This window comes from Bombyx mandarina, chromosome 04 (assembly GCF_030267445.1).
Source record: "Bombyx mandarina strain Sakado chromosome 04, ASM3026744v2".
Lineage (NCBI taxonomy): Eukaryota > Metazoa > Arthropoda > Insecta > Lepidoptera > Bombycidae > Bombyx > Bombyx mandarina.
Genome location: NC_143211.1, coordinates 12,401,171 through 12,426,922, shown reverse-complemented (window position 1 = coordinate 12,426,922; position 25,752 = coordinate 12,401,171). Strand labels below are relative to the sequence as shown.

At 35.0% G+C, this 25,752-nt stretch overlaps 1 protein-coding gene across 1 annotated transcript in view; it reads left to right on the top strand.

The window, feature by feature from the left end:
• The window catches only part of LOC114248929 (axonemal central pair apparatus protein HYDIN), a 57,215-nt gene that overhangs the window by 30,312 nt on the left and 1,151 nt on the right, over positions 1 to 25,752 (top strand). Inside the window, exons 39-78 of the mRNA XM_089740371.1 lie at positions 667 to 921; positions 1,015 to 1,125; positions 1,253 to 1,370; positions 2,323 to 2,488; positions 2,951 to 3,082; positions 3,228 to 3,351; positions 3,426 to 3,594; positions 3,665 to 3,891; positions 3,964 to 4,163; positions 4,232 to 4,474; positions 5,038 to 5,220; positions 5,426 to 5,717; positions 5,789 to 6,037; positions 6,126 to 6,444; positions 6,559 to 6,701; positions 6,784 to 6,887; positions 6,968 to 7,334; positions 7,892 to 7,998; positions 8,087 to 8,255; positions 9,038 to 9,154; positions 9,244 to 9,343; positions 10,004 to 10,195; positions 10,925 to 11,114; positions 11,971 to 12,139; positions 13,039 to 13,331; positions 14,047 to 14,239; positions 14,650 to 14,871; positions 15,395 to 15,561; positions 15,651 to 15,838; positions 16,161 to 16,404; positions 16,667 to 16,847; positions 18,206 to 18,375; positions 19,018 to 19,150; positions 19,446 to 19,591; positions 20,352 to 20,487; positions 21,030 to 21,182; positions 21,722 to 21,889; positions 23,477 to 23,701; positions 24,768 to 24,989; positions 25,598 to 25,743. Of these exons, the coding sequence (XP_089596497.1) occupies positions 667 to 921; positions 1,015 to 1,125; positions 1,253 to 1,370; positions 2,323 to 2,488; positions 2,951 to 3,082; positions 3,228 to 3,351; positions 3,426 to 3,594; positions 3,665 to 3,891; positions 3,964 to 4,163; positions 4,232 to 4,474; positions 5,038 to 5,220; positions 5,426 to 5,717; positions 5,789 to 6,037; positions 6,126 to 6,444; positions 6,559 to 6,701; positions 6,784 to 6,887; positions 6,968 to 7,334; positions 7,892 to 7,998; positions 8,087 to 8,255; positions 9,038 to 9,154; positions 9,244 to 9,343; positions 10,004 to 10,195; positions 10,925 to 11,114; positions 11,971 to 12,139; positions 13,039 to 13,331; positions 14,047 to 14,239; positions 14,650 to 14,871; positions 15,395 to 15,561; positions 15,651 to 15,838; positions 16,161 to 16,404; positions 16,667 to 16,847; positions 18,206 to 18,375; positions 19,018 to 19,150; positions 19,446 to 19,591; positions 20,352 to 20,487; positions 21,030 to 21,182; positions 21,722 to 21,889; positions 23,477 to 23,701; positions 24,768 to 24,989; positions 25,598 to 25,743 (7,433 nt within the window). The remainder of the gene's footprint in view (positions 1 to 666; positions 922 to 1,014; positions 1,126 to 1,252; positions 1,371 to 2,322; positions 2,489 to 2,950; positions 3,083 to 3,227; positions 3,352 to 3,425; positions 3,595 to 3,664; positions 3,892 to 3,963; positions 4,164 to 4,231; positions 4,475 to 5,037; positions 5,221 to 5,425; positions 5,718 to 5,788; positions 6,038 to 6,125; positions 6,445 to 6,558; positions 6,702 to 6,783; positions 6,888 to 6,967; positions 7,335 to 7,891; positions 7,999 to 8,086; positions 8,256 to 9,037; positions 9,155 to 9,243; positions 9,344 to 10,003; positions 10,196 to 10,924; positions 11,115 to 11,970; positions 12,140 to 13,038; positions 13,332 to 14,046; positions 14,240 to 14,649; positions 14,872 to 15,394; positions 15,562 to 15,650; positions 15,839 to 16,160; positions 16,405 to 16,666; positions 16,848 to 18,205; positions 18,376 to 19,017; positions 19,151 to 19,445; positions 19,592 to 20,351; positions 20,488 to 21,029; positions 21,183 to 21,721; positions 21,890 to 23,476; positions 23,702 to 24,767; positions 24,990 to 25,597; positions 25,744 to 25,752) is intronic.

Below are 25,752 nucleotides of genomic sequence, written 5' to 3'. Positions count from 1 at the left end.
ATTGAAAATAAATGGATTTTTAATTATTAGTTGAATTATGGATGAATGAATGGTAAATTATATAATATTATAACTATGCACTGCACTAAAATTCGCATGTCAAATAATGACAAAGCATACACGCTGCTTTTAATTTATGTAATAACTCATTTTCACTATGCTTGGCGAATAAATGATTTCTTTCTTTCTTTCTTCTTTCTTCTCTATGTGTGCTTAAAAATAATATGAAGTGGTACCCATTGTGTTTATTTTTTATTATAACTACGCTATCCATAATTTCAAAATCTGAGTTAATAGATGTTGACTGCAGAGTGGGGAGTAATGACTAAGGTTTATTGTAAGACTTGGAATAAATGTAAAAAGTGGGAAAATATTGTAAAAGTTACGTTTTATAGCCTAAATGATCTGATTGTTTTCAGCATTTAATATGTTTGGTTTAAATACATTAAAATTAGGTATGTGATATACTATAAAATGTTTAGTTACCAATATGCTGTTGTACTATAAAAAGGCAAAAAGAATAAAGGAGGTTTTATAAGCATATCAAAATGATACTAATACAATACTACTACTTTGATACAAACACCATAATACTAAAAGTGCACTAACCGTATTTATGTAGACAGATTTTTGAACTACCACATAATATTGTTTGTTTAATTAAAGGTATCTGAAGTAAGCATCGCAGAAAGAGGATTTCCATTAACATTAATTACGTGCCCGTGTCTACGATATAAAGAGGCCGTAGTGAGCATGTTTTCAAAATCCCAACTGGTGCAAGATACTTTGAAAAGCGAGCAAGATTTTGATATATTAACCAGTCCAGTGACTCGCAAAGAGTTCACAGTGCTATTGCCAAAAACATTTCCTAAGCTATTACACGAAGATTCTCTAGGATGGCATTTTTTAGATGAAGCACCGGTATTTTTTTAATTCATAATAAGATTTATAAATGTAAACTTAGTAAATATAACAAGAAACTCGTAAGGTCAATGACTTTTTACATCTTTTCAGATTAAGAAATGTGAATGTAATCCCATAAATGATCTCAATTTACTGGACGATGCTACTCAAGATAACGTGTTAAACATTTTAACGAAGTGGCATTGTATTTGTGGTAAAAAGGTAAACTCCATTATTATTTTATTAAAATTATTAGTAAAGATTTATTAATTTAATTCTCTTGAATAATATCGTTGGCGCTAATGTAAATCATCGATTATAAATTATTGATTAAAAGTATTATTTGAAGGTAACATCAGCACAAACTTCAACCAGTGAGATACCGTCCGCTTCCATAGAGAAAACAGAGAGTAGCGAATCTGATACGTTTTATCCATTACCACTACGTAGCGTAAAATCCTGTCACGGTAAGGTATAGAGGCTTTTTTAACAGTCGGTAAAGTTCTACACATTAAAACGAGGGCCATTTCAATTTGTCAGAATCGGTTCAAAGCAATTTTTTGAGTGCGAGTTAGTGAATACTGGTATGCTCGTTGTGAGCCAGTGACACAGACCTACTAATTCGGACCGTATAGTATTCATGAATTGCCATCTGAAGGGCAGCTTAGCAGAGATTCATCGGTGGTAGTGCGTCATATGAACCCGCACGGGTACTTAGGTACCACTACCCCGCCTATTTCTGCCGTAAAGCACTTGTACAGCGTTGTACTATAGAACAGAGACTTAGAACTCATGTTTCAAGATGTGTAACGGCATTAACCTTATTGATGTCTGTGCTCCGGTAACCAGTTAACACCGGGTGATCCATGAACTCGTTCATCTGTCAAAGGAAAAATAAATCACCTCCTCGATCTCGGTGAGCGAATGCATACACATTGTATTGGTGTCAATTGTAGCAACTTCACACCAAAGTAACTAAGAGCTTGTTTGTTTATTTAAAAAGAATAATAGAATTTTATAAAAAAATCGAGAATTCTAATATAAATTTAAAAAAGGTAGTGTGTTAATTATCAATATAAGCTGTATATAGAGGGATGGTATGTACATGTGAAGAGACGAAACGACAATAAGGTCGGTAAGAGAGTGTTATTACGCATGTGGAAGGCTAAGGAGAAATGGATGGATTGCGTGAAAGATGATATGTGTAAGAGGGGAGTGAGCGAAGAAATGGTATATGATAGAGGAGTATGGAAAGAGATAACATGTTGTGTCGCCCCCAGGTGACTGGGAGAAGGGCAGGAGAATGATGATGTTCGTAGTAAAATTTTGTGTATAGCACATTATTAAAATTTTATAATGCTATTGGATGGATATGGATCAGTGAGAATTTTATTGTTTGAGCTGATATTGTTTTCGCAGCGCCTGGCGGGCGTCTAGTTCTGCAGCCCGGTGACCTAGTTAGATGCAAATACTCGTTCAGTCCACACGTAGAAGGTAATTTTAGCGTGAAACGCTTCGTCGAAGTAAGCGGGTGGCCTGAATCGAGGGTAACGATCAAAGTTCGAGGAATATGCGATTTGCCTAGGTAACTTCAAAACGAGTGCTGTTCATTCATAACTAAAACAGTTAAAATATTACTTTTCTTTTAAGTGAATTATGAAGATATATTTGTATGGTGATACTTACCCATGTAGGCTACAATACGATCTAGAACAAACAAGTAATTCCACAAATTTGCAAATTTTGCACGTTTGATTTTTGTGACACGATGTCATTTCATTGTATTGAGTAATTGAGGCTACGACGATTTTATACAAACATGGTATTATTATATGGAAAGAATGTTGTATTTTCCATTTCAAATAGCTTCAAATACGAGAAAGAGACGAATTGCGTTTTAATCTAGAAATAGTTATCAGTAGATCGTTTATGAATAACGGGGTAATAAAATCTAAGTCTTGTTTTTGTGAGCACATGAATATAGTGAAACAACAATAGGATTCGATTTCATTGATTTTAATTCACCTACGTTCGTTTTGGTTTTCAGACTAGATACAAGACCTAAAAAGATGTTCCAAAATTTTATTCGTAGAACTATGGACGATACAATCTATAAAAAGACTTATTTGGATGACCTTAAAATGTTCCAATTTGGACCAATTTTCATTGGAAATAATAGGTACAATTCAGTATATAAAATATTAGTTGATGTTCTTAGGTGTCAAATTATTGTCACAGTTTAATGTATAGTAGTATTATTTATTAAACATGAATAACAATTATTTACATAGCTTATTTAAACAACAAAAAATATTTCCAAACAGAATTTACGAAGAAGAATACACAATTTGTCTCCGAAATTCATCATTAATCACCGCTGACGTGGATATAGAATTTTTGGAAGAAACTAGTGTTTTTCAAATAAACAAACAATTTATTCGATTAGAGGTACAATATTAATATCTTGCTCAAATTGTTTCTGGAAAGTTTTAAGTTTGTTTCACTTTTTATTTTATTTATAGCCTGGATGTCGCGAAACTGTGATTATTTCAGCGGCTCCCAATGAAGTAGGAACATATAACAGTGTACTGCTATTTTGCATCAAAGATAACCCTGAAGTGATAGCAGTAAACATATCGTGTAGTGGTGTTTTGCCTTCCGTTGAAATATTGCCACTGAATAAATTAATTGGTAAGTTTAAAGTAAAACGTCAAATTTATGCAGTTGAAACAAATTAACACATATCCTTCAACTGTTCTAGAATACGGAAAACATTTACTGTATCGGCGTGAAGATGACAGGTTTATTGTAAGAAACGATTCTATTTTGCCTATAATGTGGAAGATACGAAACGCACAAGAGTTTTTAAAAGATTTCATTATAGCACGTACATCCGGTATAATCGCCAGGCAAGATAACCAAGTTGTGCCGGTGACGTATATAGCTTGTAGTGTTGGCGTCATTTCACACAAACAACTAATAATCGATGTGAGTTACAATTTTCACGCTTCAGGTACATTCTGAAAAATGACTGTTTTTGCACATAGCAATATATTTCAGATTTACGATGAAGAAGGTCGCGGAGAACCCATGATAGTGGATAGCATATATTTATCGGCCGAATGCTATGACGTAATGGTGGATTGCGCTTACGAAAATCCTTCAGAGAATTTCCTAAACTACGGCAACGTAAAAGTCAATTCGACTGTCGTGAGAGAAATGTATCTGTTGAATCGCGGAAAATATAGTATTTATTACAAGTATGTCTCTTATATAAATTTAAATTCAATCGTGGCGATTCTTATTAATGAATTAAATTTCTTTTAAGACTTAAGAAGGTCAAGAATTTTCCGGAACCTTCTTTGCTGCGGTCGTTCGAAGTCGAGCCGGAATGTGGCGTTATTCCACCAACTTTAAAGCTTATTTCATTAGAATTTGAATGTACCCCTACAACTTCTGTAAATCTTGTAAAAGAGCCCGCGTACATCTGCACGCTACTTGATAGCAGTAAAAGCCAAGTCGTTGTTGCCAAGTTTCCAGTTTGTGTTACTATCGCATCGTTTTACAACACGTAAGCATTCTATCCCTACTCTGTTATATCTATACTTCTATACTAATATTATAAAGAGGAAAGATTTGTTTGTTTGTTTGTTTGTATTGAATAGGCTCCGAAACTACTGAACCGATTTGAAAAATTCTTTAACTGTTTGGAAGCTACACTATTCCCGAGTGATATAGACTATAACCTTTTTTGAAAAAATTTGGTATCATTACTAAAACTCCACTAATGTAACCCAAGGTGTAAAAAAAATACCTAAAATATTCTTTACATCGCGTGCCCTGCGAAAACTATTGATGATAGTATAAAATAATGTACTACGACTTTGTAGAACACATTATTATTTACAAAAAGCGTCGCGGCATGTCTAACTATTATAGTTATGCCGTTATGATCTATTATTTAAAAAAATAAAACTACGTCAAATATCGTCGAAATGTTTGTTAAAGACCCGAGCGGAGCCGGAGCGGGCCGTTAGTTACTTAATAATCCTGAATATGTACCTCTCATGATATTCAGTTATTACAAGCAACTTCTCATCGTCTTTCTACAAATTAGTTTCGTTTATATTTTAGATTCACTTTGTTTCCACTGGGTGAGTTAAATTTCCACATAATACCAGTTGGCAGTGGCGTTGTGAGAGAAGTAATATTGAACAATACCAGTAAATGTCCCTTTACGTATGAAATCGTGCTGCCATCTCAGTACCAGGTGGATCCCGCAGTCCAGCAACTTCCAACAAAAGGCAAAGACAACAAGTATGATTTCAAAACGACACTTTTGTTCATGTTACTAGTTGTATCTCATAATTCTTTCATAAGCATTTACTACTTTACATCAGTATTACAAATCATGTTTTAGATAACATTAAGAGTTGTATAACCTATTGTTATGTGTTTGTTCCCATTGGAGATCTTATTTACTTCTAAGAAACAGAATAACATAAATTTAATTTTTGATCAGAATAAAAAATCCTCCAATGAAATGTGGAAATTTTCTGATAATGAACGACGACAATCTTCTTGCACCCGGTACAAGTAAAACGATTCAAATACAATTTTTGGCGACTGCAGCCAAAAAATTCGAAGAAACCATTAGTTTTATAATCAGCGATACTTGTCCAGCAGAGGCACAGGGAGTGCCATTAAAACTAGTTGGGACTGGAGCAATGCCGACTTTAGATATCTGGAATATAGAGACTACTTTTAGAGAACATTTAATTGTAAGAGATTTATCGGAATATAAAGTTCCCGAGGTATGCACATGAGGTACTATGTGGTAAGTTGAATACATAAAATGTTTTATCTTTCCTTTTCTTCTTTTCAGTATACAGCGCATTGTGTGTTTGTCGAAAATTCAGTAACATTACACTTCTTCAGTGTAACAGTGAATACTAGTTTCACTGCTGCATTAGATTTGTCTAACAGTGGTCTAGTTGCTTGTGCGTTAACAATGAAATTACAATACCAGTCGAATACGGACAATACGATATTCTCCTTAGATAAATATGAAACCCACATCGAACCATTGACTCATAAAAAGCTTGGTATAATATTTAGGCCGAAAGCTCTTCAGGTATTGTGAGATTTATTGTTATTTGTGAAATATTTTTTATTCGCTTCCTTATATTCGTCGATTTATCGTTTTCATATTTATTTTTTAGGAATACCGAGCAGTATTAGAGATAAAACTTAAACTGTTAGAAAGCCAAGAACAATCGTTTCGGATTTGTTTGATAGGCGAAGGGATTATACCCAGAATAAAAATTGTAGCACCGTTGTTAAGGCAAAACAGGCTTGCGCTCTTAACATTTCCAGTTACCTGTCTAGGGTCGATTAATACTAAAGTCATTCGTTTTAAAAATGTTAGCACTGTAATAAGCGTTGTTGTTTTGAAGATCATAGAACAACAGCATGACCTACGACCAGTGTTCTGGTTATCGACTGCAGCAGATCAAGAAATCGATGTGATTGAAAATTACGGTAAAGAGCAGTTGTTGCCAATTTTTTTTTAAATTTAGTATGCAATCAAAAGCTAATTAATGTCTACCTTCTTTTAATACATATAATCTATACCTGTGTTAATAATAATTTTAGACAAATCGAATCTAACAATGATTATAACATTGAAACCTGAAGAAATTGCTACAATTAACGTTAATTATAACCCACTAAAAAAAGGCAAGATTAGTTGCGACGTGAAACTGACTATTGTAGACAATCCTTATGAATATTTCACGGTAATTTGTAAATTTGTTTTTCACCGCTAACATAGTGTACATAATTTTTATTTCAAGTCTGTTGTTAATTAAATTCGTTTAGGTCTTATGTGAAGGTGAATCCTTTATGGAAGACGTAATACTAATGGGCATAGAAATGCTGCCGATGGATACAGATTTAGAAACTTATCGATATTCCGGTGACGGGTAAAATTTCATGTTATTAATTTTTATAATTTCACAAACTATTTTGGGATTTAAAGTTAAAACTCGCATTTAATCGCCAGGACAATGTCAACAGTATCCACTATGGATAGTCGAAAAAAAAGCCGCAGTGCTCCTGTCGATAAAAAGAAATCTAAACAGCTAGAAACACGAAAAACTAAAAGAGTGTCAGTAGGCTCTACGAAGCAAAGTGAATGTAGCTTACAAAACGCATGTCTAAAGTATGTCTTAGATTTTGGTGGATGTGAATTGTGTTCATTACAAAAGAGATCCATCATCATGATAAACAATTCGGAAAAAGTTTATAAATTTATTTGGGATAAAGTAGATTATATTGTAGTAAATCCATCAGTTGGTTATATTTCGCCTGGCGAAGAGAAAGATTTGGAAATAATTTTCTTTGCTGGACAACCAGTTGTTATTAAAAAGGTAAGAGAAGGAATTGAGATTCTGTGTAAATTACGTTAAAGTAAAACTAAAAATAGGGGAGTTGAATACTGTCTTTATTAAAATCGTTTGTTGAGTAATCAAGTTCAATCAAAGAACCAAGATAACAAAAAATAAAACTGATGGAAATAAAAGTAAATATTATAACTTTTGGATAGGAATTCAAAAAACACGTTCTATCCCTTTTGCCCGAACTGAATTTTAGAAATGCGCATGCTAATCGTCACGATAATTTAAAGCAGTGCCCTCTCATCTAGCGTAAAATTAAAAACAGTATACATTACTTCCGTGTTCTTATTTTTTGTTTCCAATCATATCAGGTCTGAAGGGTAGGGCAGCCTTTGTTACTATACTGAGATCTTAGAACTTATACTCAACACCTTACTTACGTTGTAGATGTCTATGGGCTCCAGTAACCACATAACATCGGGTGGGCTGTGAGCTCGTCCACCCACCTAAGCAATATTTATTTATTTATTACGAGTCATGATGAATCACGGTCTATTTTTATGTCAAAAATGTCAACTTGCTTATTGCAGGAAGTCTTCCATTGTACCCTGACAGTGATAAGCGATGATACACTAGGTGATCTAAACGGTGCCACATGGGATAACCGCCAAACTATAACATTGTTTGACCAAAATATGTGCGTTCCTAACTAATATCTAGTTATTTTTTTATCTAAAAACTTTCATTAGTAATTGCAAATATTAATTTGATTGGTATAATTTTAGAAGCGTCAATGAAAGACTAGAAGTCGTTTTAGAAGAACAGCCAACCTTAACTAGTGACTATTTTTCTGAAATAAATATGGTAGTTATTTATTCAGCGGTCACTGAATATACGAAATATGCATGTTCATTGAATGAAGAATATATTTTACCGGATACCTTCATATACCAAGTACGACTTTATTATTATCGACGATTAAATTACATTAATAAAGGTATAGTTAAAAAGTGGTAGGAAAAGACCACTAGGTGGAAGCTGAACACGTTGGACTGACTAGATTCGCACTACTCTCGACATCACAGTCCACGATGCTCTACACTCGACGGCAGATAGGGACAAATTCGTCGTGGCCCAAAGGATAAGACGTCCGGTACATTCGTATGTAGCGATGCACCGGTGTTCAAATCCCGCCGGCAGGTAACAATTTTTCCAATGAAATACGTACTTAACAAATGTTCGCGATTGACTTCCACGGTTAAGGAATAACATCGTGTGTAATAAAAATCTAACCCGCAAAATTATAGTTTTCGTAATTACTGGTGGTAGGACGTCTTCTGAGACCGCACGGGTATGTAGCACCACCCTGCCTATTTCTGCCGTGAAGCAGTAATGCGTTTCGGTTTGAAGGGCGGGGCAGCCGTTGTACTGTTAAAAGTGAGACCTTACAACTCATGTCTTAAGGTGGGTGGCCGCATTTACGTTGTAGATATCTATAGGCTCCGGTAACTACTTAACACCAGTTCGGCCGTAAACTCGTTCATCCATAGAAGCAGTTAAAAAAAATCTTAGCGTAGAGTGGTCCACAATTAATTGTTGTTGCGAGGAGGTGGTTACGACCCTCTGCATTAAAGAAACCGAAGCGAGACGAGAGTTAAAAATATGAAGAGCTAAGATTGTAATATTAAAATTGTACATTTTAACTTGTTAATGTATTTACATATATATATTTTTAGAACAGAACCATAGACTTCGAGGTTGAAAATGTAGGGAATGTACCTATGAAGATAGCTTGGACCTTTCAAATTGACGATGAATTTCCATTAAGAGTTTTCGATAATGTGTGCGGATCGGTAAAATCTGTTATAGTTTTATGATCTTTAATGATTTATTGATTTTTTATTTATTTTAACATTGAAATTATTATAATCTGAAATTTTAGATAATTGAAGAAGATACAAACAATGTTAGTGTCGATGATAGTTTTAATGAGTACAATGCAATGAACAGAAACGAACTACCTAATATAGACCAAGAAAAATGTAAGTGTTTTAAAATAATGATGGAAATATACCTTGATAGTTATGTATATTGATATTTAGCGGTAAGCAGTGGCTTGGCTCTGCCCCTGGCATTGCTGACGTCCACGAGGAACGGTAACCACTGGTTATATGAAACCACGGTAAAAGTGAAACTTTTTTCACATTATAGACATTTAACTCTGACAAACAACATTTACATTAAACACTGACAAAAACAAAAACAAAATAGCATGGAGGACTAGCACAAATGAGTAATAGTCTATACACTACACGGTCAGCTGCTGCGAATTATAGGCGCCGCCATATTGGCCTTGGCTGCTCTGACGAGCGCCTTTCATTTTATCCCTACTCCGCGGCCGACCGTCACGCGACATGCAACACATAGAGGGAAAAGTTTGAAACGATGTAATAATAAAAGTTTCACTTTCAAAATAACGTATTATACTGTATGCTTTTCACTATTGTACCATAGCTCCATTATTTTTCCGTTTATCATATAAAGCCGTTAATGATAAATAAAGAGACATTGTCCGGTTATCCGGTTTGTTACCTAAGCAGGTAGATAGGCCTGCAGTGAACCTGTTGGCAAATGATCACTGTCGCCTATAGACACTACTACACTACAAATTACCATAGACACTACAAATTACCTATTTTCAGTGCCAAGTAAAGAGACATTGTTTAGTAAAAATGACGACAGACAAAGCGTGGACACCTGGTTTGAAGTAGATTTACCGTTTAAAGTCGAACCTGATAAGGAATGTTTGAAGCCGAATGAGATAAGGCAGTTCAGAATTACATTTTCTCCTTTTGAAGCTTTTAAGTACAAAGTGAGGTTAAGGAGTACAATTGGTAAATATTTTAAGCTAAATGTACTAAAAATAAGAAATAAATATTATATTTAATTATTATTATTATCATCTGTTGTTAATTAGAAGATACAGACACGCGTTCTCAACTTCCGGACAGCTACTTTCCTATCACTCATTAGTAGTAGCAGCACTTTCAGTTATTTTCCTACCTAACTTCTTACTTCAAACCTGGCTATTTCTAACGCAATCGGATCTATGCAATATTTTGCAAAATTTTGCATAGAGAAACGCAAGTTTCTTCAACGCATTTCTTATTAGACATCCATTGGAGAATGCCAATTAAGTTAGGTATATCTTAAAAGGTTAGAAGTTCTCTGCGATTTGACGTGCATGCCGGCTCTTTTGCGTGATAGCTCAATGTCACGCTGTGGCATGTTTTTAAATTCAAAAGCCGCTGAACGTAAGCTCGACCACCTTTTTTTTTATTGCTTAGATGGATGGACGAGTTCACAGCCCACCTGATTTTAAGTGGTTACTGGAGCCCATAGACGTCTACAACGTAAATGCGCCACCCACCTTGAGATATAAGTTCTAAGGTCTCAGTATAGTTACAACGGCTATCCCACCCTTGGAACCGAAACGCATTACTGCTTCACGGAGGAAATAGGCGGTGCGGACTCCCAAGAGGTCCTACCACCAGTGTAGATAATATCACTTCTGGCTTACATTAGAGTGGCTTAATAATTAATAATAATTATATTTTTAATAGATAATTTGGATCCATACGACCAGAACGTGTCTTGCAAGATCGTAGCCGATTCACTGGTACCGTTTTGTCATCTCGACATAGAAGAAAGTAACTATTTAACATCAGACAGAAGGAGACCGGGTAGCGTTGTACTGCCTCCACATACAGCCGTACTGGAATTTAATGTACTAGGATCCGGATGTTATAAAAAGTATTCGCAAGTTTTAAATAGTTTGTTCTATCAATTAAGCAAGACAAGTGCAGATTTTCATGAGCTCATGTTCAGGCAAATCAGTAACGACGCCAATGCAGTATCTCAATGTCAAAATTTTTTCATGACAAGCGCTGGTCACATGTAAAGTGTTATTTGTGGTCAGAGATTTTTACATAATCCTCCGGCTATTACTCGTAAAGTTTGCATGTGACACTGGTGGTTACTTTGAGCCCGTAATAGTAGTGTCATCTCTTACTGCTTAACAGTCTCTAGGGGGGTCGGGTAGGCTCTATGGTCGTAGAATATGTTAATTTGGCACTTTTACCACTTATGGGACTTGCACGTAAGCGTTAAAATGAAAATGTAACGTAATAATTTAGGACAAAACTCGAATCACCATTTTCGTTTTTGCTATCAAGAAAAAAGTAAAACCCTCTTAAGTTAAATATTAGACGGAACATACTTAGATTTTTAATACGCTTTTATTAGCTTCAGACGTATGTATGTGAGTATGTAACGGAATCTTTGAACATGATAACTCCCTTCAAAACGTCGGATTAACTCGAAATTTGGTATACTTATTAAGGAACGATGACAATTCAATATTTAAAAAAACGTAAAAAAAAATAAAAAAATTGAAATACAACTAAAAAATGAAAAATAAATACCATGCACCCCACGCTTTTTTTTTTACAATAAAATCATTTTTTCTTACACTATTTTTTATTCTAATTTATTAAAAAATATTTTCTATTTTTTAGTTGGATTTTCTATAAATCCGTATTTTGATAGTTTTTTTAAACTATTGTTTTTTTTTATAAAGAATACGGAGGTAATAATCTGAATGTCCTAGATCGTTCAACGTAATTAATCCAACGAATGAACCTTACGAGTTTATATTTGAAATGGTTCAGTCTGACAGCGCAGAACTCGTCCCCGTTCACTGCAATAAATTAAAAGGATACATCGAGGGTGGTACACTAGCAGACGTGACGTTTACATTTTCACCAACAGAGCCGGGGGTAACTATCAACTAACTTTATAACACAGTTGTAACCTAACTATTTAATGCACTGCACTATTATTTTTAAACTTCATGTTATTTTAAATCAATTCTAAAATAAAAAAGTTAAGTTCGATCATCTAAGTACCAAGTTAAGAAAACCCTATGTATTTATTTCATGATATCGGACATCGGCAATGTTGTAAATGAGAAATAAGTTTTAGGTATATTGTGAACAAGTGATTTTATTTATTTTAATTTTTATTAATTTATTTTTAACATAGAAGTAGAAACACAATCATAATTTGCATCTGTGATTGAACTCGGTGATAAAACGTGTATCACAAGCAGCAGTGCTCCTCGTACAAAAAATACAACAACTTTACTTCAGATACACAAATATAGAAAATTAATAGACAAAAATTAAACTGAAATTCATGAATTGAATAAAAGTGACAATATTATGTTCAAACGATACATTTCCCGAGTTTTGTAATCTGACTTCTGTAGAACTCTGATCGTGCATCCTGAACTATTTTATAATATCACTAGCGACCCGCCCTCGCTTCGCTTCGGAAACATTAAAACAAACATGAAACCAAAAAAAAAAAAAAATTAAAAAATGTAGCCTATGTTCATCAGGGACAATGTCGGCTTCTAATGGAAAAAGAATTTTTCAAATTGGTCCAGTAGTTTCGGAGCCTATTCGAAACAAACAAACAAACAAATCTTTCCTCTTTATAATATTAGTATAGAAGAGAATGATTTGATGTTTAGGCATGTTCCGAAATGATTTCCAATCGTAGATTTATTGTTACTATAAATATATTGTTCGTATCATGGATACCCAATTTCGAATAGTTCATTAATCCCTATCTAAATAACACAATATTTGAAATGTTTATTTCACATTTTAAGGTTTATGAATCACAATGGAAATTCTTGATACCGTCACGAAATCTCGTCATGAACTTACTCATAGTCGGCACTGTCAGAGAACCAGACGTTGTATTTGTACCCACGATTCTGGTCATTAAAAATTCACTGGTTGGCTTCACGAAAACCGACGTTGTGATATTACAAAACAATGAAAACGAAAGTCTGAAATTCGAATTTAAAGGTGATTCATTGTGCAACGACTCTGGGAAAACACCAGTTGTCGTTGAACCCGCGTGCGGGATCATGAAACCAATGTCCGAAACTCCTATTAAGTAAGTAGAACAATAATCTATGCGACAAAGGACATGGGCCATTTTCGGCCCAGCTACTAGTGCTCTCAAGGACACGAATGTATGTCTGTGTTACAAAGTATAGTAATATAAATAATATTTAAGCTGATGATAATGTTAAAGTATAAGTCTATTGACAGCAAATCATATGATATAGGTAACCTAAAAATCTTATCTTATTTCTTAAATAACTCTGTATCCCCATGAACAATATTGATTTTAATTTGTTTATAATAAAAGGGATATATAAGCTGTTATTTAAACTTAATTTCATTACTGTCCTTGAACTTCGTTTAGTGGGACGTGCAATGTATGGAGAGTGGCCATGTCCTTTTATCTACTTAGAGATAGATAGATAGACCCAATACCGTCTTTACCATAAGGGCACACGGGGCCCGTGCCCAGGGCCCCCATTCTCAGGGGGCCCCTAAGGACCGTCAATTTCTCTCACACATTTATTCGGTTTCCGTTATCGTGATCGTAACCAAAAAACCAGCAGCATTCTAATATCATTAATGACATATTATATCATACCGTATTTGATTACCTATAATAAATGGTCATACTCAGTAAAAAAATGTTATTATAATTCGCTTTTTTTACTTTCCAAAAGGGCCTCAAATTCTTGTGTGCCCAAGGGCCCCAGCCTAATTTAAGACGGATAGACCTTTGATATTGCTCATCGTTTATTTTACAGAATAATCTACACTCCGATATTGGACGGTCCGTTATCGTTCAAGCTATTTTGTAGCGTAACTCACTTGAAAAAGTTTTTGACTTTGTGCGTGAATGCGCTGAGCTATGAAATAAAACCTAAAGTAACGTATTATTTGATTGGGAACGAACACATTTTGAACAATGATGCGTTAACTAAAATATATTTGGATCAGGTAATCACCTATTTACGTCATCATAACGATGGTTGATATTGTTACTGGTGGTAGGACCTCTTGTGAGTCCGCACGGGTAGGTACCACCACCCTGCCTATTTCTGCCGTGAAGCAGTAATGCGTTTCGGTTTGAAGGGCGGGGCAGCCGTTGTAACTATACTGAGACCTTAGAACTTATATCTCAAGGTGGGTGGCGCATTTACGTTGTAGATGTCTATGGGCTCCAGTAACCACTTAACACTAGGTGGGCTGTGAGCTCGCGCACATATCTAGGCAGTTAAAAAAAAACACCAGGTGGACTGTGAGCTCGTCCACCTATCTAAGCAATAAAAAAAAATCAACCGAGTCTAAATTTGACATTTTTTTTACCATTCCATTTATAATGTAGCCGTATACCATTATCTTCGTAGACTGCGTCGACGTATGAAAGAACAGTACCGTTTACTATAAAAAATGATGGCTCCGCAACTTTCTTTTTCGATTGGCGTTATGATACGAGGGCTGTCAAGAAGTATCTACAAGTCACCGTAGAACCTAAGTGTGGTCACGTAACTCCGAGTGGCGAGGTTGAGTGCGTCCTGTACTTCACACTAAAACAAGTCCCGGTTCAGGCGTTCCCTGTTACATTATTTGTTAGTGAAACTAATTTTATTATTGATATGTTGATTTTTGCAATAACTGAAAGTAATTTTTTTAAGGAATGTTAGTGGCTAGCGAAGCCATTGACGTAGGCTATCACTTTTTCGAAGGCATGCCGGGAACATAAAGGATTATCTTCACGAACTATTTTACTGAATACCGGCTCCGTATCGACACCCCTAGTACGTTAGGCTACTCAAAAGCCTTCGTATTGGCATAAGGGTAAAGAGTATGGTATGAAATATGGTTTCTATTGGTATAACCAATCTGCCTAGTTTTGTTGCGAAACAACCGTGTTACCTTTCCTACCGTGTCCTTTTAATACGGTTTTAAGGGATTTTTTTTTGTCCATTAAGAATGTAACTAAGAGTTTAATAAAAAAATATTAATCTCATTGGGGTAGCATTCCTGTTACTATGTCTGTCTGGGAGCTCGTCGTTGATTTAAGTGATGTTAGAAAAAAATAATTGTAGTTGAAATACGGCTCAAATATCAGATCAATTGATTTGTTTACAGATTTCTGATGGTCCAGAATATAATATATTTTTATACGCTGAAATCGAGAAACCCTTGTACCATTTCACGTGTATGGATTACGATTTTGGAAAGTGTTTTGCGAATGCACCAGACAGTACATACAAGAAAAATATAGCCTTTTGTAACAACGATAAAACCCCTTTGACGTATGTAAATTAATATGTTATCCGTATTCAAATAATTATTTTATTTTTGTACGATTTGTTTAGTTCATTTCTTATTATTTTAATGACAGCATTGATTTGAATTTCAACAATTTACCGGAGTTATACGTCGATTATCCCAAAGTGTCTTGCGTTGAAGCAAATCAAAGATTAAAGATAGCCATTTTCTTCAGACCGAAACAAGTCAGAGAATATGAGTTTAAATTACAATTCTGGGTAAATTCTCTCGTTGAAGAAGTCGTTACCATTAAAGGAGAAGGTGAATATTTAATTTGAACACATATATTTGTGTTATTTTCATCGAAATTGAATATGGCAAATGTTTGGGTTCGGAATTTGTGCGCTCGTCTGCAATACGTCGATTGAGTTGTAACTTTGTATAGTTTTAGTTAAGACTGGAATGATTTTATTTTTAAAAGTTTATAAAACATGTGTTCTTTATCCATTTGTTGATTGACTGGATTGCATTGGGGTTAATGCCCTTGACTACTGGCCCGACGGTTGTGGGTGGGTCATGGCGGATCGTAAATTCATTACTAGGTACTTGATTTGTAACAATATTTAAATGTTCCTTTTCGTAGGTGTGCCTTTATTATTCGATCTCTACGAAGGGTGCCAAAAGAGTTTCGATCTTGGACCGGTTAAGCTTGGGGAGAAAATAATTCGTAGAATAGAAGTAATGAACCACAGTAAAATCCCGATCGATGCCAGTTTTATATTCAGAGATATGTATCCCGTTGTGGATGACACGACGATCTCTCAGATAACTAGCGTATGCCTTAGTCCCAGTAACACGAATATTCAGGCAGATGCGGGCCCATCTAGGTATTAATTCAAATTATTTAACTGCAACATTTAAACACTAATGAGAATACATTAATGATGTTATTTCCTCATTGTGATAATAATTCAAACGATCCAATACACTTTTATTATTTGATTCGAAATTAATAAAAAATCAGTTTTGTAAACCATTTGTTGACATTGCTGGATATTGATTTGTTTGGATTATTACCACTGTATTGAATGATTCACATTAAATTAAATCCTTACAACCAACTTACGTATATTTTGTTTAAAAATTTAGAGGAAAGATGCTTCAGGACCACAAAAATGACATTGTTACCAATCAAATTGCTATGGACATACAAAATGCTTTATCTTCTTTAAAAGTTATACCAAATAAATGCAAAATAATGCCGTATCGGAAAATACCTCTCAAGATTCAATTTAAGCCACTTGGAATGATTAGTTCATTAAGCGTCCAGGTTTGTGCTTAAATAAATACGTAGTTACATAATACATACACACATACTACATTGCACGTGTCTACTAACCTCGTAGTTTTGCTATAAATGTTGTTACAAAGGAAGCTTTATGTTTAAAATATGAAGGTAATTTATAATGTACTAAAACCGCGCTTAGCTCTATACCGCGTTTAGCTACCTTATCTTATGCTATCGTAGAAATTTATATCTATATCACTTTACCCCACTTTATATCACACGAATATTTCACGAGAATATTTGAAATATATTAACCCAAAAATCAGAATGAACAATTCATGAGAATTATTGACGCTAAATTCAAATTACGTTATTTATGTCTAGACTGTTCTCTTTAATAACAGCCTTAATGTTTTCATTTTTATAAAATTACAACAAAAAAAACAGTCATTTGCTTACATATTTGACTACATTATTATTAATTGTTAAATTTCTTTATAATAATACCTACATTACCTAAAAAGTAACTTAAATAATTGTGTTAAACGTATATACCTAAGTATTAATTTATGTATACTATTTTTGATATTTATGATGTCTGATGGGTTTTTTATTTTTATTTTAGTCACTCGTCATTTAATAGCTATATAGGCTATATATCATCTTTTATACATATTATTGATATTAGAAAGAGCCTCGTACGAATCAATAAAAATTAGACACTGGCCACATAAAATATGTATCTTGTTCCCACTTGATAAAACAACCATTTTCATCTGATTTCCACTTTATTATAATAGGCTATTACACCCCTTTTCTAAATTTAGTTTTAATTTAATCTTCAGTTCATAATAAACAATAGTTTAAAAAAACTAACAAAATACGCTTTTATAGAAAATCCAACTAAAAAATAGAAAATAAATTTTAATAAATTGAACTAAAAATAGTGTAAGAAAAAATGATTTTATTGGAAAAAAGCGTGGGGTGCTTTTCAGGGTATTATCAAAATAACCCTTCTACTCATATCTGTTCATAAAATATTTATAACTAACTACTGATACCATGCACCCCACGCTTTTTTACAATAAAATATTTTTTTCTTACACTATTTTTAATTCAAATTTATTACAATTTATTTTCTACTTTTTAGTTGGATTTTCTATAAAAACGTATTTTGTTAGTTTTTTTAAACTATTATTTTTAATTTTTTAGTTGAATTTAAAAATTTTCAATTCTTTTTCGCCTTTTTTTGTATTAAATTGTCATCGGTCCTTAATAAGTATACCAAATATCGAGTTAATCCGACATTTTGAAGGGGGTCAAAGTCATGTTCAAAGATTCCGTTACATACATACGTCTGAAGCTAATAAAAGCGTATTAAAAAGCCATTTCTGCTTCAGTTGAACATGAAAGTTCTTGAATTCGAAAAGCCCCTAGTGCGACTCAGCGGAAGCGCAACGGGCATGAGTCTTTGTTTGAGCCAAAGTTCATTACAATTTGGACGAGTACGTAAACGAGGCTGTAAAGTATTGAAAGTGATGCTGTTGAATAAAGGAGACTTTGGTGCTAGGTAAGATTTACATGGAAGGGAAGGTACCACTGAATTACACCTACTACTACATATATTATGTTGCAACTAAACATTAATTTATTTGCGTACCTAACCATCGCAACATGTGGTTTATGGTTTATCAAAAACTAGATAGAGGCAAAATTAAAAAAATATATACACTCGTACTATATGTTGATTGCTTGAAACTTAAAAATTGCAATGCAAAAGGTTTTTACCAAAATTCCTTAAAACCAGAGAGGAAGCAACAACATGCTTATTCTCGGTCCGAGGCTTTTAAATATTAAGGAGTTTTTTTGTTTCCTAATTCGTTCTAATAGTGTATAATTGCACATTTAACATCATAACTATTATTTTGCCATTGTCGTATCACTCTTGTCAGAGCGGTCGTGGTCGTCAATCAGCATCATGGCTGTGGGCAGATGTTATGCGCCTCAAGAGCAATCACCACTCCTCCCGGTTTGTGATGAGCCCGATACACTCATGCAAACAGCTGCGCCAACTGACGACTTGACCTGGTTGGTCCATCGCATCGGCAGCCTTCCGCGCGGTCTGGTGCCTTCTACTTTGCCCTGAACGGCAAGGCCCTCTATGGAGTCATCAAAGTAAAAAACACACATAATATAAAATTTCTTATTCTAGATTTTGGTGGCAGCCTTTGACGTCTGACGAATTTACTATTTCCCCCCAAAAAGGAAACATCGCGGCCCATACAAACGTAACATTCACTATAACTTTTAGACCGCTCAACCACAATCCGTTCATCAAAGTTTGGGTATGTCTATATTCATATTATATTATATTTGTTCTTATTATTCATATTATATTCTTATTATATTCATATTTATTGAAGTCTGCCTTTATTAAACAATATTACGTATAACGTAAAACTTTTAATTCTGAATATGTTAAATAAAAATAGGTACACTACGATTCTACGTGTTTGAGAATATTTTTTTTTACGTCTCTAAAACGGACGGAACGAAATGACGGAATCCCCAACTTTTCTGTGTGAGTTACATAATTCTGTCAGAATATCTTACTGTTTACATTTTTTATGTTAATTTTAGGCAAGCTGTAACATTGAAAACTTCATGCCACTAGAGTTGGCACTGTACGCGACTTGTGTTGATATAGGGAATGTTCAAAACAAGTCGCTTTACTTGGAATGTCCCGTACGTGAGCTACAGACTGAATATGTGGTGGTCACTAATCCGTGAGTTCGGCGTTTATTGATTACACATAAAAACAATTTTTATTTTTAATTGCTGTATTTTAACATTAAATTGCACTCAATAATTAAAGATACGCAGCTACTGTCTTAAATTTGTCTTACATTTTTTTAAAGACAAAACATTGTAGATTTTCAAATATTCAATTCGACTTTCGTAAAACAGTACGCATCGCATATTTCTGCCGTGAAAGATTTATGTAGATATTCAAATTTCAAGTATTTGAGGTTGATAAACTTAAACAATACCACCCAAAACAATATAAACAACATGATAAAATACTGTTTCAAAAATTGAGCCGGGAATAAATATTTACCTGAATTTTAAAAGGAAAACTGATTCCTCATTAAACTACAGCAGTACTTTATGTAACTTGTCCTCGTCCTACGTTCTTTGACACTGTACATACATAAAGTAACTGTTTTTTTATTTGCAATTTAATAGGACTTTGTTTTTGCAAATAAAATTTAGTTAAACTATTCTTATTCTTATCTGTGCACTCGAGCTCACGGGCCATGTACTGTACGGTACCGTTTATTGGAGCACACAGCCGAAAATATTCGATACATCGATAGTATTAATATCGATATTATAAAATCGATATTACGATTACAGAGTTGTAAAAGTAATATCGATTTTCTCGCTCTAAGATAGTGGGGCCGGTATTACAAATCTATGAAAATTCAGAATACATGTAAGTAAAGGTTGTAAAATTTTAAATCATACACGTCTTGTATCTTTTAGTTCTGATGATCTGTGGCTAGTTTTGTCGGAACTATCTGGTGGCCCATTTGAAACTCTAAAGCAATTCAATGTTGAACCCAATTCAACCTTTGAAATACCGGTACATTTCAAACCAAAGGCTATTGGAAAACATGAGGTTTGATATTAATAATCTATGCTTAAGCAAATAACTAAAATATATTATTTAACGCGCTAACAATAGAATAGACAGCATTTCACCTATGTAAGAAATATCATGTTGTGTATTTAACACATTCATATTTATTCTTCTGCGTCAATAAAGCTCCCATTAACGAAATTTGTAACAAATCAGACTGATAATTTAGAGAAGTATACACCTAAGGGTCAGTGGCATAAGGATCTAAACTCGCGCCCGAGGTTACAACACCTTTTTACCACCCCCTACCTTTTTATTTACGAATTAACATTTATTGTATTACACCAGCACTAAATGTAAAAAATATTATCTACAAATTAAATTTTTTTAAGCAATCCTTGTTTTTTGCGAACCATTTGGTGCACTTTTGTGAGTAGATCCCGGGGCATGATGCCCTTGCAATTGATGACCTTGACCCCCAACCTCACCCCTCCCTCCGCCACGCCATTGCTAAGGATAGCCATAGAAAAATTCAAAAAGTGTTAAGCAGCTTAATTAATCCATCATTATCACCTTGGCAGGGCCAGGTTGTGTTCTCGCCTCTAGGTGAAAGCGCTTTGTTCGTCAGTTTGGTGGGAGCAGCAACACACCCTAATCCGAATGGAACAATAAAGATAACAGTGGCTGCTAAAGATTCGCACATGGAAGAATTACTCGTTTATAATATTACTGAGGTTTTTTGGCTATTTAAATATTTCAATGAAAATTTACTGGTGGTAGCACCTCTTGTGAGTCCGCACGGGTAGGTACCACCACCTTGCCTATTTCTGCCGTGAAGCAGTAATGAATTTCGGTTTGAAGGTTGGGGCAGCCGTTGTAACTATACTGAGACTTTGAACTTATATCTCAAGATAGGTGGCGCATTTACGTTGTAGATGTCTATGGGCTCCAGTAACCACTTGACACCTGGTGGGCTGTCGTCCACCCATCTAAGCAAAAAAACAAAAAATTACGTTTATTATTTTAAAATAAATTTAAATTTTTTTCAATACATAGACATGTTTTTAAAAAAGTATAACAATCATAACACCTACGTTAACTAAAATTAAATAATGTTAATGTAATAAAAATAAAAAATTTATGATATTTATTACTTCAGATAAAATTGTAAATACGTATAACCTACACAAATTAGTTACAACCACAATGTACGATTTACTAAATTAATAATATATTAAAATGATGAATCTTAACGTGATGTTACCTATGGTAGTTTCCAGAATCTTATTCAGTTTCAACAGAGTTAGTAAAGATAATTCCGGATAAGTTTGATGGTTACTACGAAATAAAACATCCTGAAACTATCAAAGTTTGGGGGGAAGCCGCGGCGACGTGCAGGTGGATATTTGTCTGTTACGAAGCATGCGAAATGCAACTGAAAGTTAGTCAGTATTAAATTGTCGTAACTATCTTATTAGTCCGGTTAATTTAAACATTCAAAGATGCATAAAATCCCAACAAGCTGAAAATCAGTAAAAATGTTCAAAACATAATTATAAATAATATTTCAAAGTTCCCCATCATTCTCGTGTATGGATTTTTTTTATTCAAGGTCAAAAGTCAAGAAAATGAGTATTTCGCGATTTTCAGCAAAACGGTAAGTTTTATCATAAAAGTACCTTAGACAAAAATTGTAGATTATAATCTAGATGTAGATCATGTAGGTAGATCTATAAAAAATGTATCAATACTTTTTTTCCTACGAGCCACCGTTTCTGAGATATGACGATTCAAAAAGTTATAAAAGTTTTACTTACAAAAATTTTACTGATTTTCCGCTTGGTGGGATTTTATGTACCTTCACTCTCATTTTTTTGTCTAAATTGACCGGACTATATTTAGATTAAATTATTTGTAAGCGCAGCAAATCGGTGTCAGCTATCTATTACATTTGGCTTAAACTAGAGTAAATTGATTTGGAATCTCGACATATAAGGTGTTTACATGCTAAGACATCGCTAATCAGAAAATTTAGATGACTATATGTTAGACTAGGGATTCCAAAAGGAGGTAATCTGATTGTAGGGTCTAATGTATCAGTTCATTTTGGAAAAGGGATCTCTTGACAAAAATGGTTGGGAGTCCCTGTATTAGACCAATTGAAATACGGCAACATAGATAATCTTCTACGATACTGCGACCCGGGCCTCTTTGTTAAACAGCTAATTCTTTCTTATCGTCCAATACTAGCAGTAGTATACCCGCCTTATTGCCCACTGAGTTTCTCGCCGGATCTTCTCAGTGGGTCGCGTTTCCGATCCGGTGGTAGATTCTGCGAAGCACTGCTCTTGCTAGGGCCAGTGTTAGCATCACTCCGGTTTAAGCCCTGTGAGCTCACCTACTAGTTAAGCTTACACTGAAATAGCGTCTCAATGCTATCAGCTTGGGTAGGAAAAAAGACCGCCTTATTTTATTGCCTAGCTCTCTCAAAGATTTCTCCTGATGGGATTGCGAATTTTGAGCTCGTACGGTTTCTTTTCACCATCTTGCTTAAATGTACATAAAACACATGTTCCGGTTCGAAGCGTATGATAAAATTTATTGCAATGCATTAATATCAGGAAGACATGTCTAAAAAGTGATTTAATATTCATTCAAGATGCAGCAAGGTGTTATTAGTATATTAGTAAATCATAGTGTATTGGAGACATATTGAAGGCTTCACGATGAAAGCTTCAGCAAAAGGATGCTGGTAATTTACCAGTACGTAACGACTTAGGTTTCGTTGCTGTTATTGCTGTGTGTATGTCCATGGGCGACGGTGGCTACTTATCATCAGTTGGAACGTATGCTTGTCTGCTTAAGTCAGCAGCAAAAACGATTTCTTGATAAAATTTAGAAATTGATATCCTAACCTAACCTAACCTAATCTTTTAGGTATTATTTTCTGCATGCCTTCTACACTACTTTCTTTCGTACTTGGTTTCCTTTATTACCGTTTTAAAACGAAACCTTAATACTGTCATAGGTGATGTTCGTGAATGAGGTAACACGAGAATATCAGTTTTATAACATGATCGCAACGGTCACCCAGAGTCAAATTGTCGACACCCTGTTCTTCGAATGCCCAGCTCGCGAAACGATACAACGAGAACTGATCGTTTCAAACCCATTGTCGCAAGACGCAGAGTTCCGGGTGAAATGCGAAACGTTACACTGTCCGGAAATTATGAAAATTAGTCGAAATTCAGAGGTAACGATCGCGTATAACAAGTTTATTTTAGTTATTAAATCATTAAAAAATGCAATATCCAGTAAACACAGGCCTTATTCGATTTCCTACGGGAGCCTGTAAGCCTGTTGAGAGCCTGTTGTAAGTCGTCGTGGCCTAAAGAATAAGACGTCTGGTGCATTCGTTTCTAACGATGCACCAGTGTTCGAATCCCGCAGGCGGGGTACCAATTTTTCTAATGAAATACGTACTTAACAAATGTTCACGATTGAAGGAATGACATTATGTAATAAAGATCAAACCTGCAAAATTATAATTTGCGTAATTACTGGTGGCAAGACTTCTTGAGTCCACACGGGTAGGTACCACCACCCTGCCTATTTCTGCCGTGAAACAGTAATGCGTTTCGGTTTGAAGGGTGGGGCAGCCGTTGTAACTATACTGAGACCTTAGAACTTATATATCAAGGTAGGTGGCGGCAATTACGTTGTAGATGTCTATGGGCTCCGGTAACCACTTAACACCAGGTGGGCGGTGAGCTCGTCCACCCACCTAAGCAATAAAAAAATTAATAAAAGAATGTCGTAAAAAGCAGCTATGAATGTCACCGGTGAATTGGCAGCAGGGTTCTCAGAGTATCCATACTATCGTATGGCGATCGTCGATCAACATTTACTGGAGGAAGGGCGTACGCCCACATTAGTAAGATCCATCATTCTGCCTATTTCTGTTGCGAAGCCATGTTTTCCATGAATGGTCAATACCTAGTTCTAAATTACACTGAAACTTCAATATAACGTCTCAAAGTTGGTGGCGGTATTTAAGTTGCGATGTTTATTGGTACTGGTAATCATTTTGCACCGGGTAGGCCTTAATCTCGTTCACAACACTATGCAATTAAAAAAAAACGCCTACCAGACCAGACCAAGTCGGCAGTTGGCGGCTGTTTGCATGAGTGTACCAGGCTCACCACAAACCGGAAGGAGTGGCGATTGCTCATGAGGCGCATAACATCTGCCCACAGCAATGATGCTGGGTGATGACCACGATTTTGACAAGAGTGATACGACATACGAAATTGTTACAGAGTGTTTTACTGATGTCGTACTCGCCATTAGTGGTCGGCGAGAGGGAGGATACGTTGGAAATCTACAATAACTTAGTTGGCACTTACATATACAGAGTGAAGCTTAAGTGTCTCCCGGGCAAAGAGAAGAATCTTGAATTTACGACAAGTTTTGGTACTTGTATACCTTTACGGCTTCGGATACAGAATAAAACCGATGTGAAAACAGATTTCATAAGTGAGGTAATGTACCTACTCTAATATTAACCATAAGCACACTGCCAAAACATAACTAAGATTTTTAGGGGATTTATGTGAATAAGTTCATGTTGAATAAAAATCGACTAGTTTGTTTTAGTGACGATATAGGTACAGCAATACTTGCTTCAAAGTTTTTGAGGAAACTTTTGTTTTTCGTGTTTATGTAGAAGACATGGGCTAAGGACCTGTATTCGTGTTTTGAATGACGCGATTATGCTAGGGTTCAAATCGTGTTTGTCTATATTTACTGGTGGTAGGACATCTTGAGTCTGCGCGGGTAGGTAACACCACCCTGCCTATTTCTGCCGTGAAGCAGTAATGCGTTTCGAATTGAAGGGTAGGGCAGCTGTTGTACTGTTAAAACTGAGACTTAAGACTTATGTCTCGAGGTAGGTGGAAGCATTTACGTCGTAGGTGTCTATGGGCTCTGGTAACCACTTAACACCAGAAGGGCCGTGAGCTCGCCCACCCACCTAAGCAATAAAAAAGGTACCGATCTTTTAAAATACATGGATTAAAAGCGTCTAACAATCGTTACTATATTAACGACAAGTACAATGTTACGAACAGGTGTAATGTTTAATTTTTAGGTATCTCATTCTTCAATTCAAATAGATAAAGAATGTTGCTTGGGACCATTAGAAAAAGGAAAGATTTTAGTGTGGTTTGAACCAACACAATTGGGAGTGCAGAATTGTAAAGTGTCCTTCAAATCGGAGCTCGCTGGTGAATTTGTGTTAGTTCC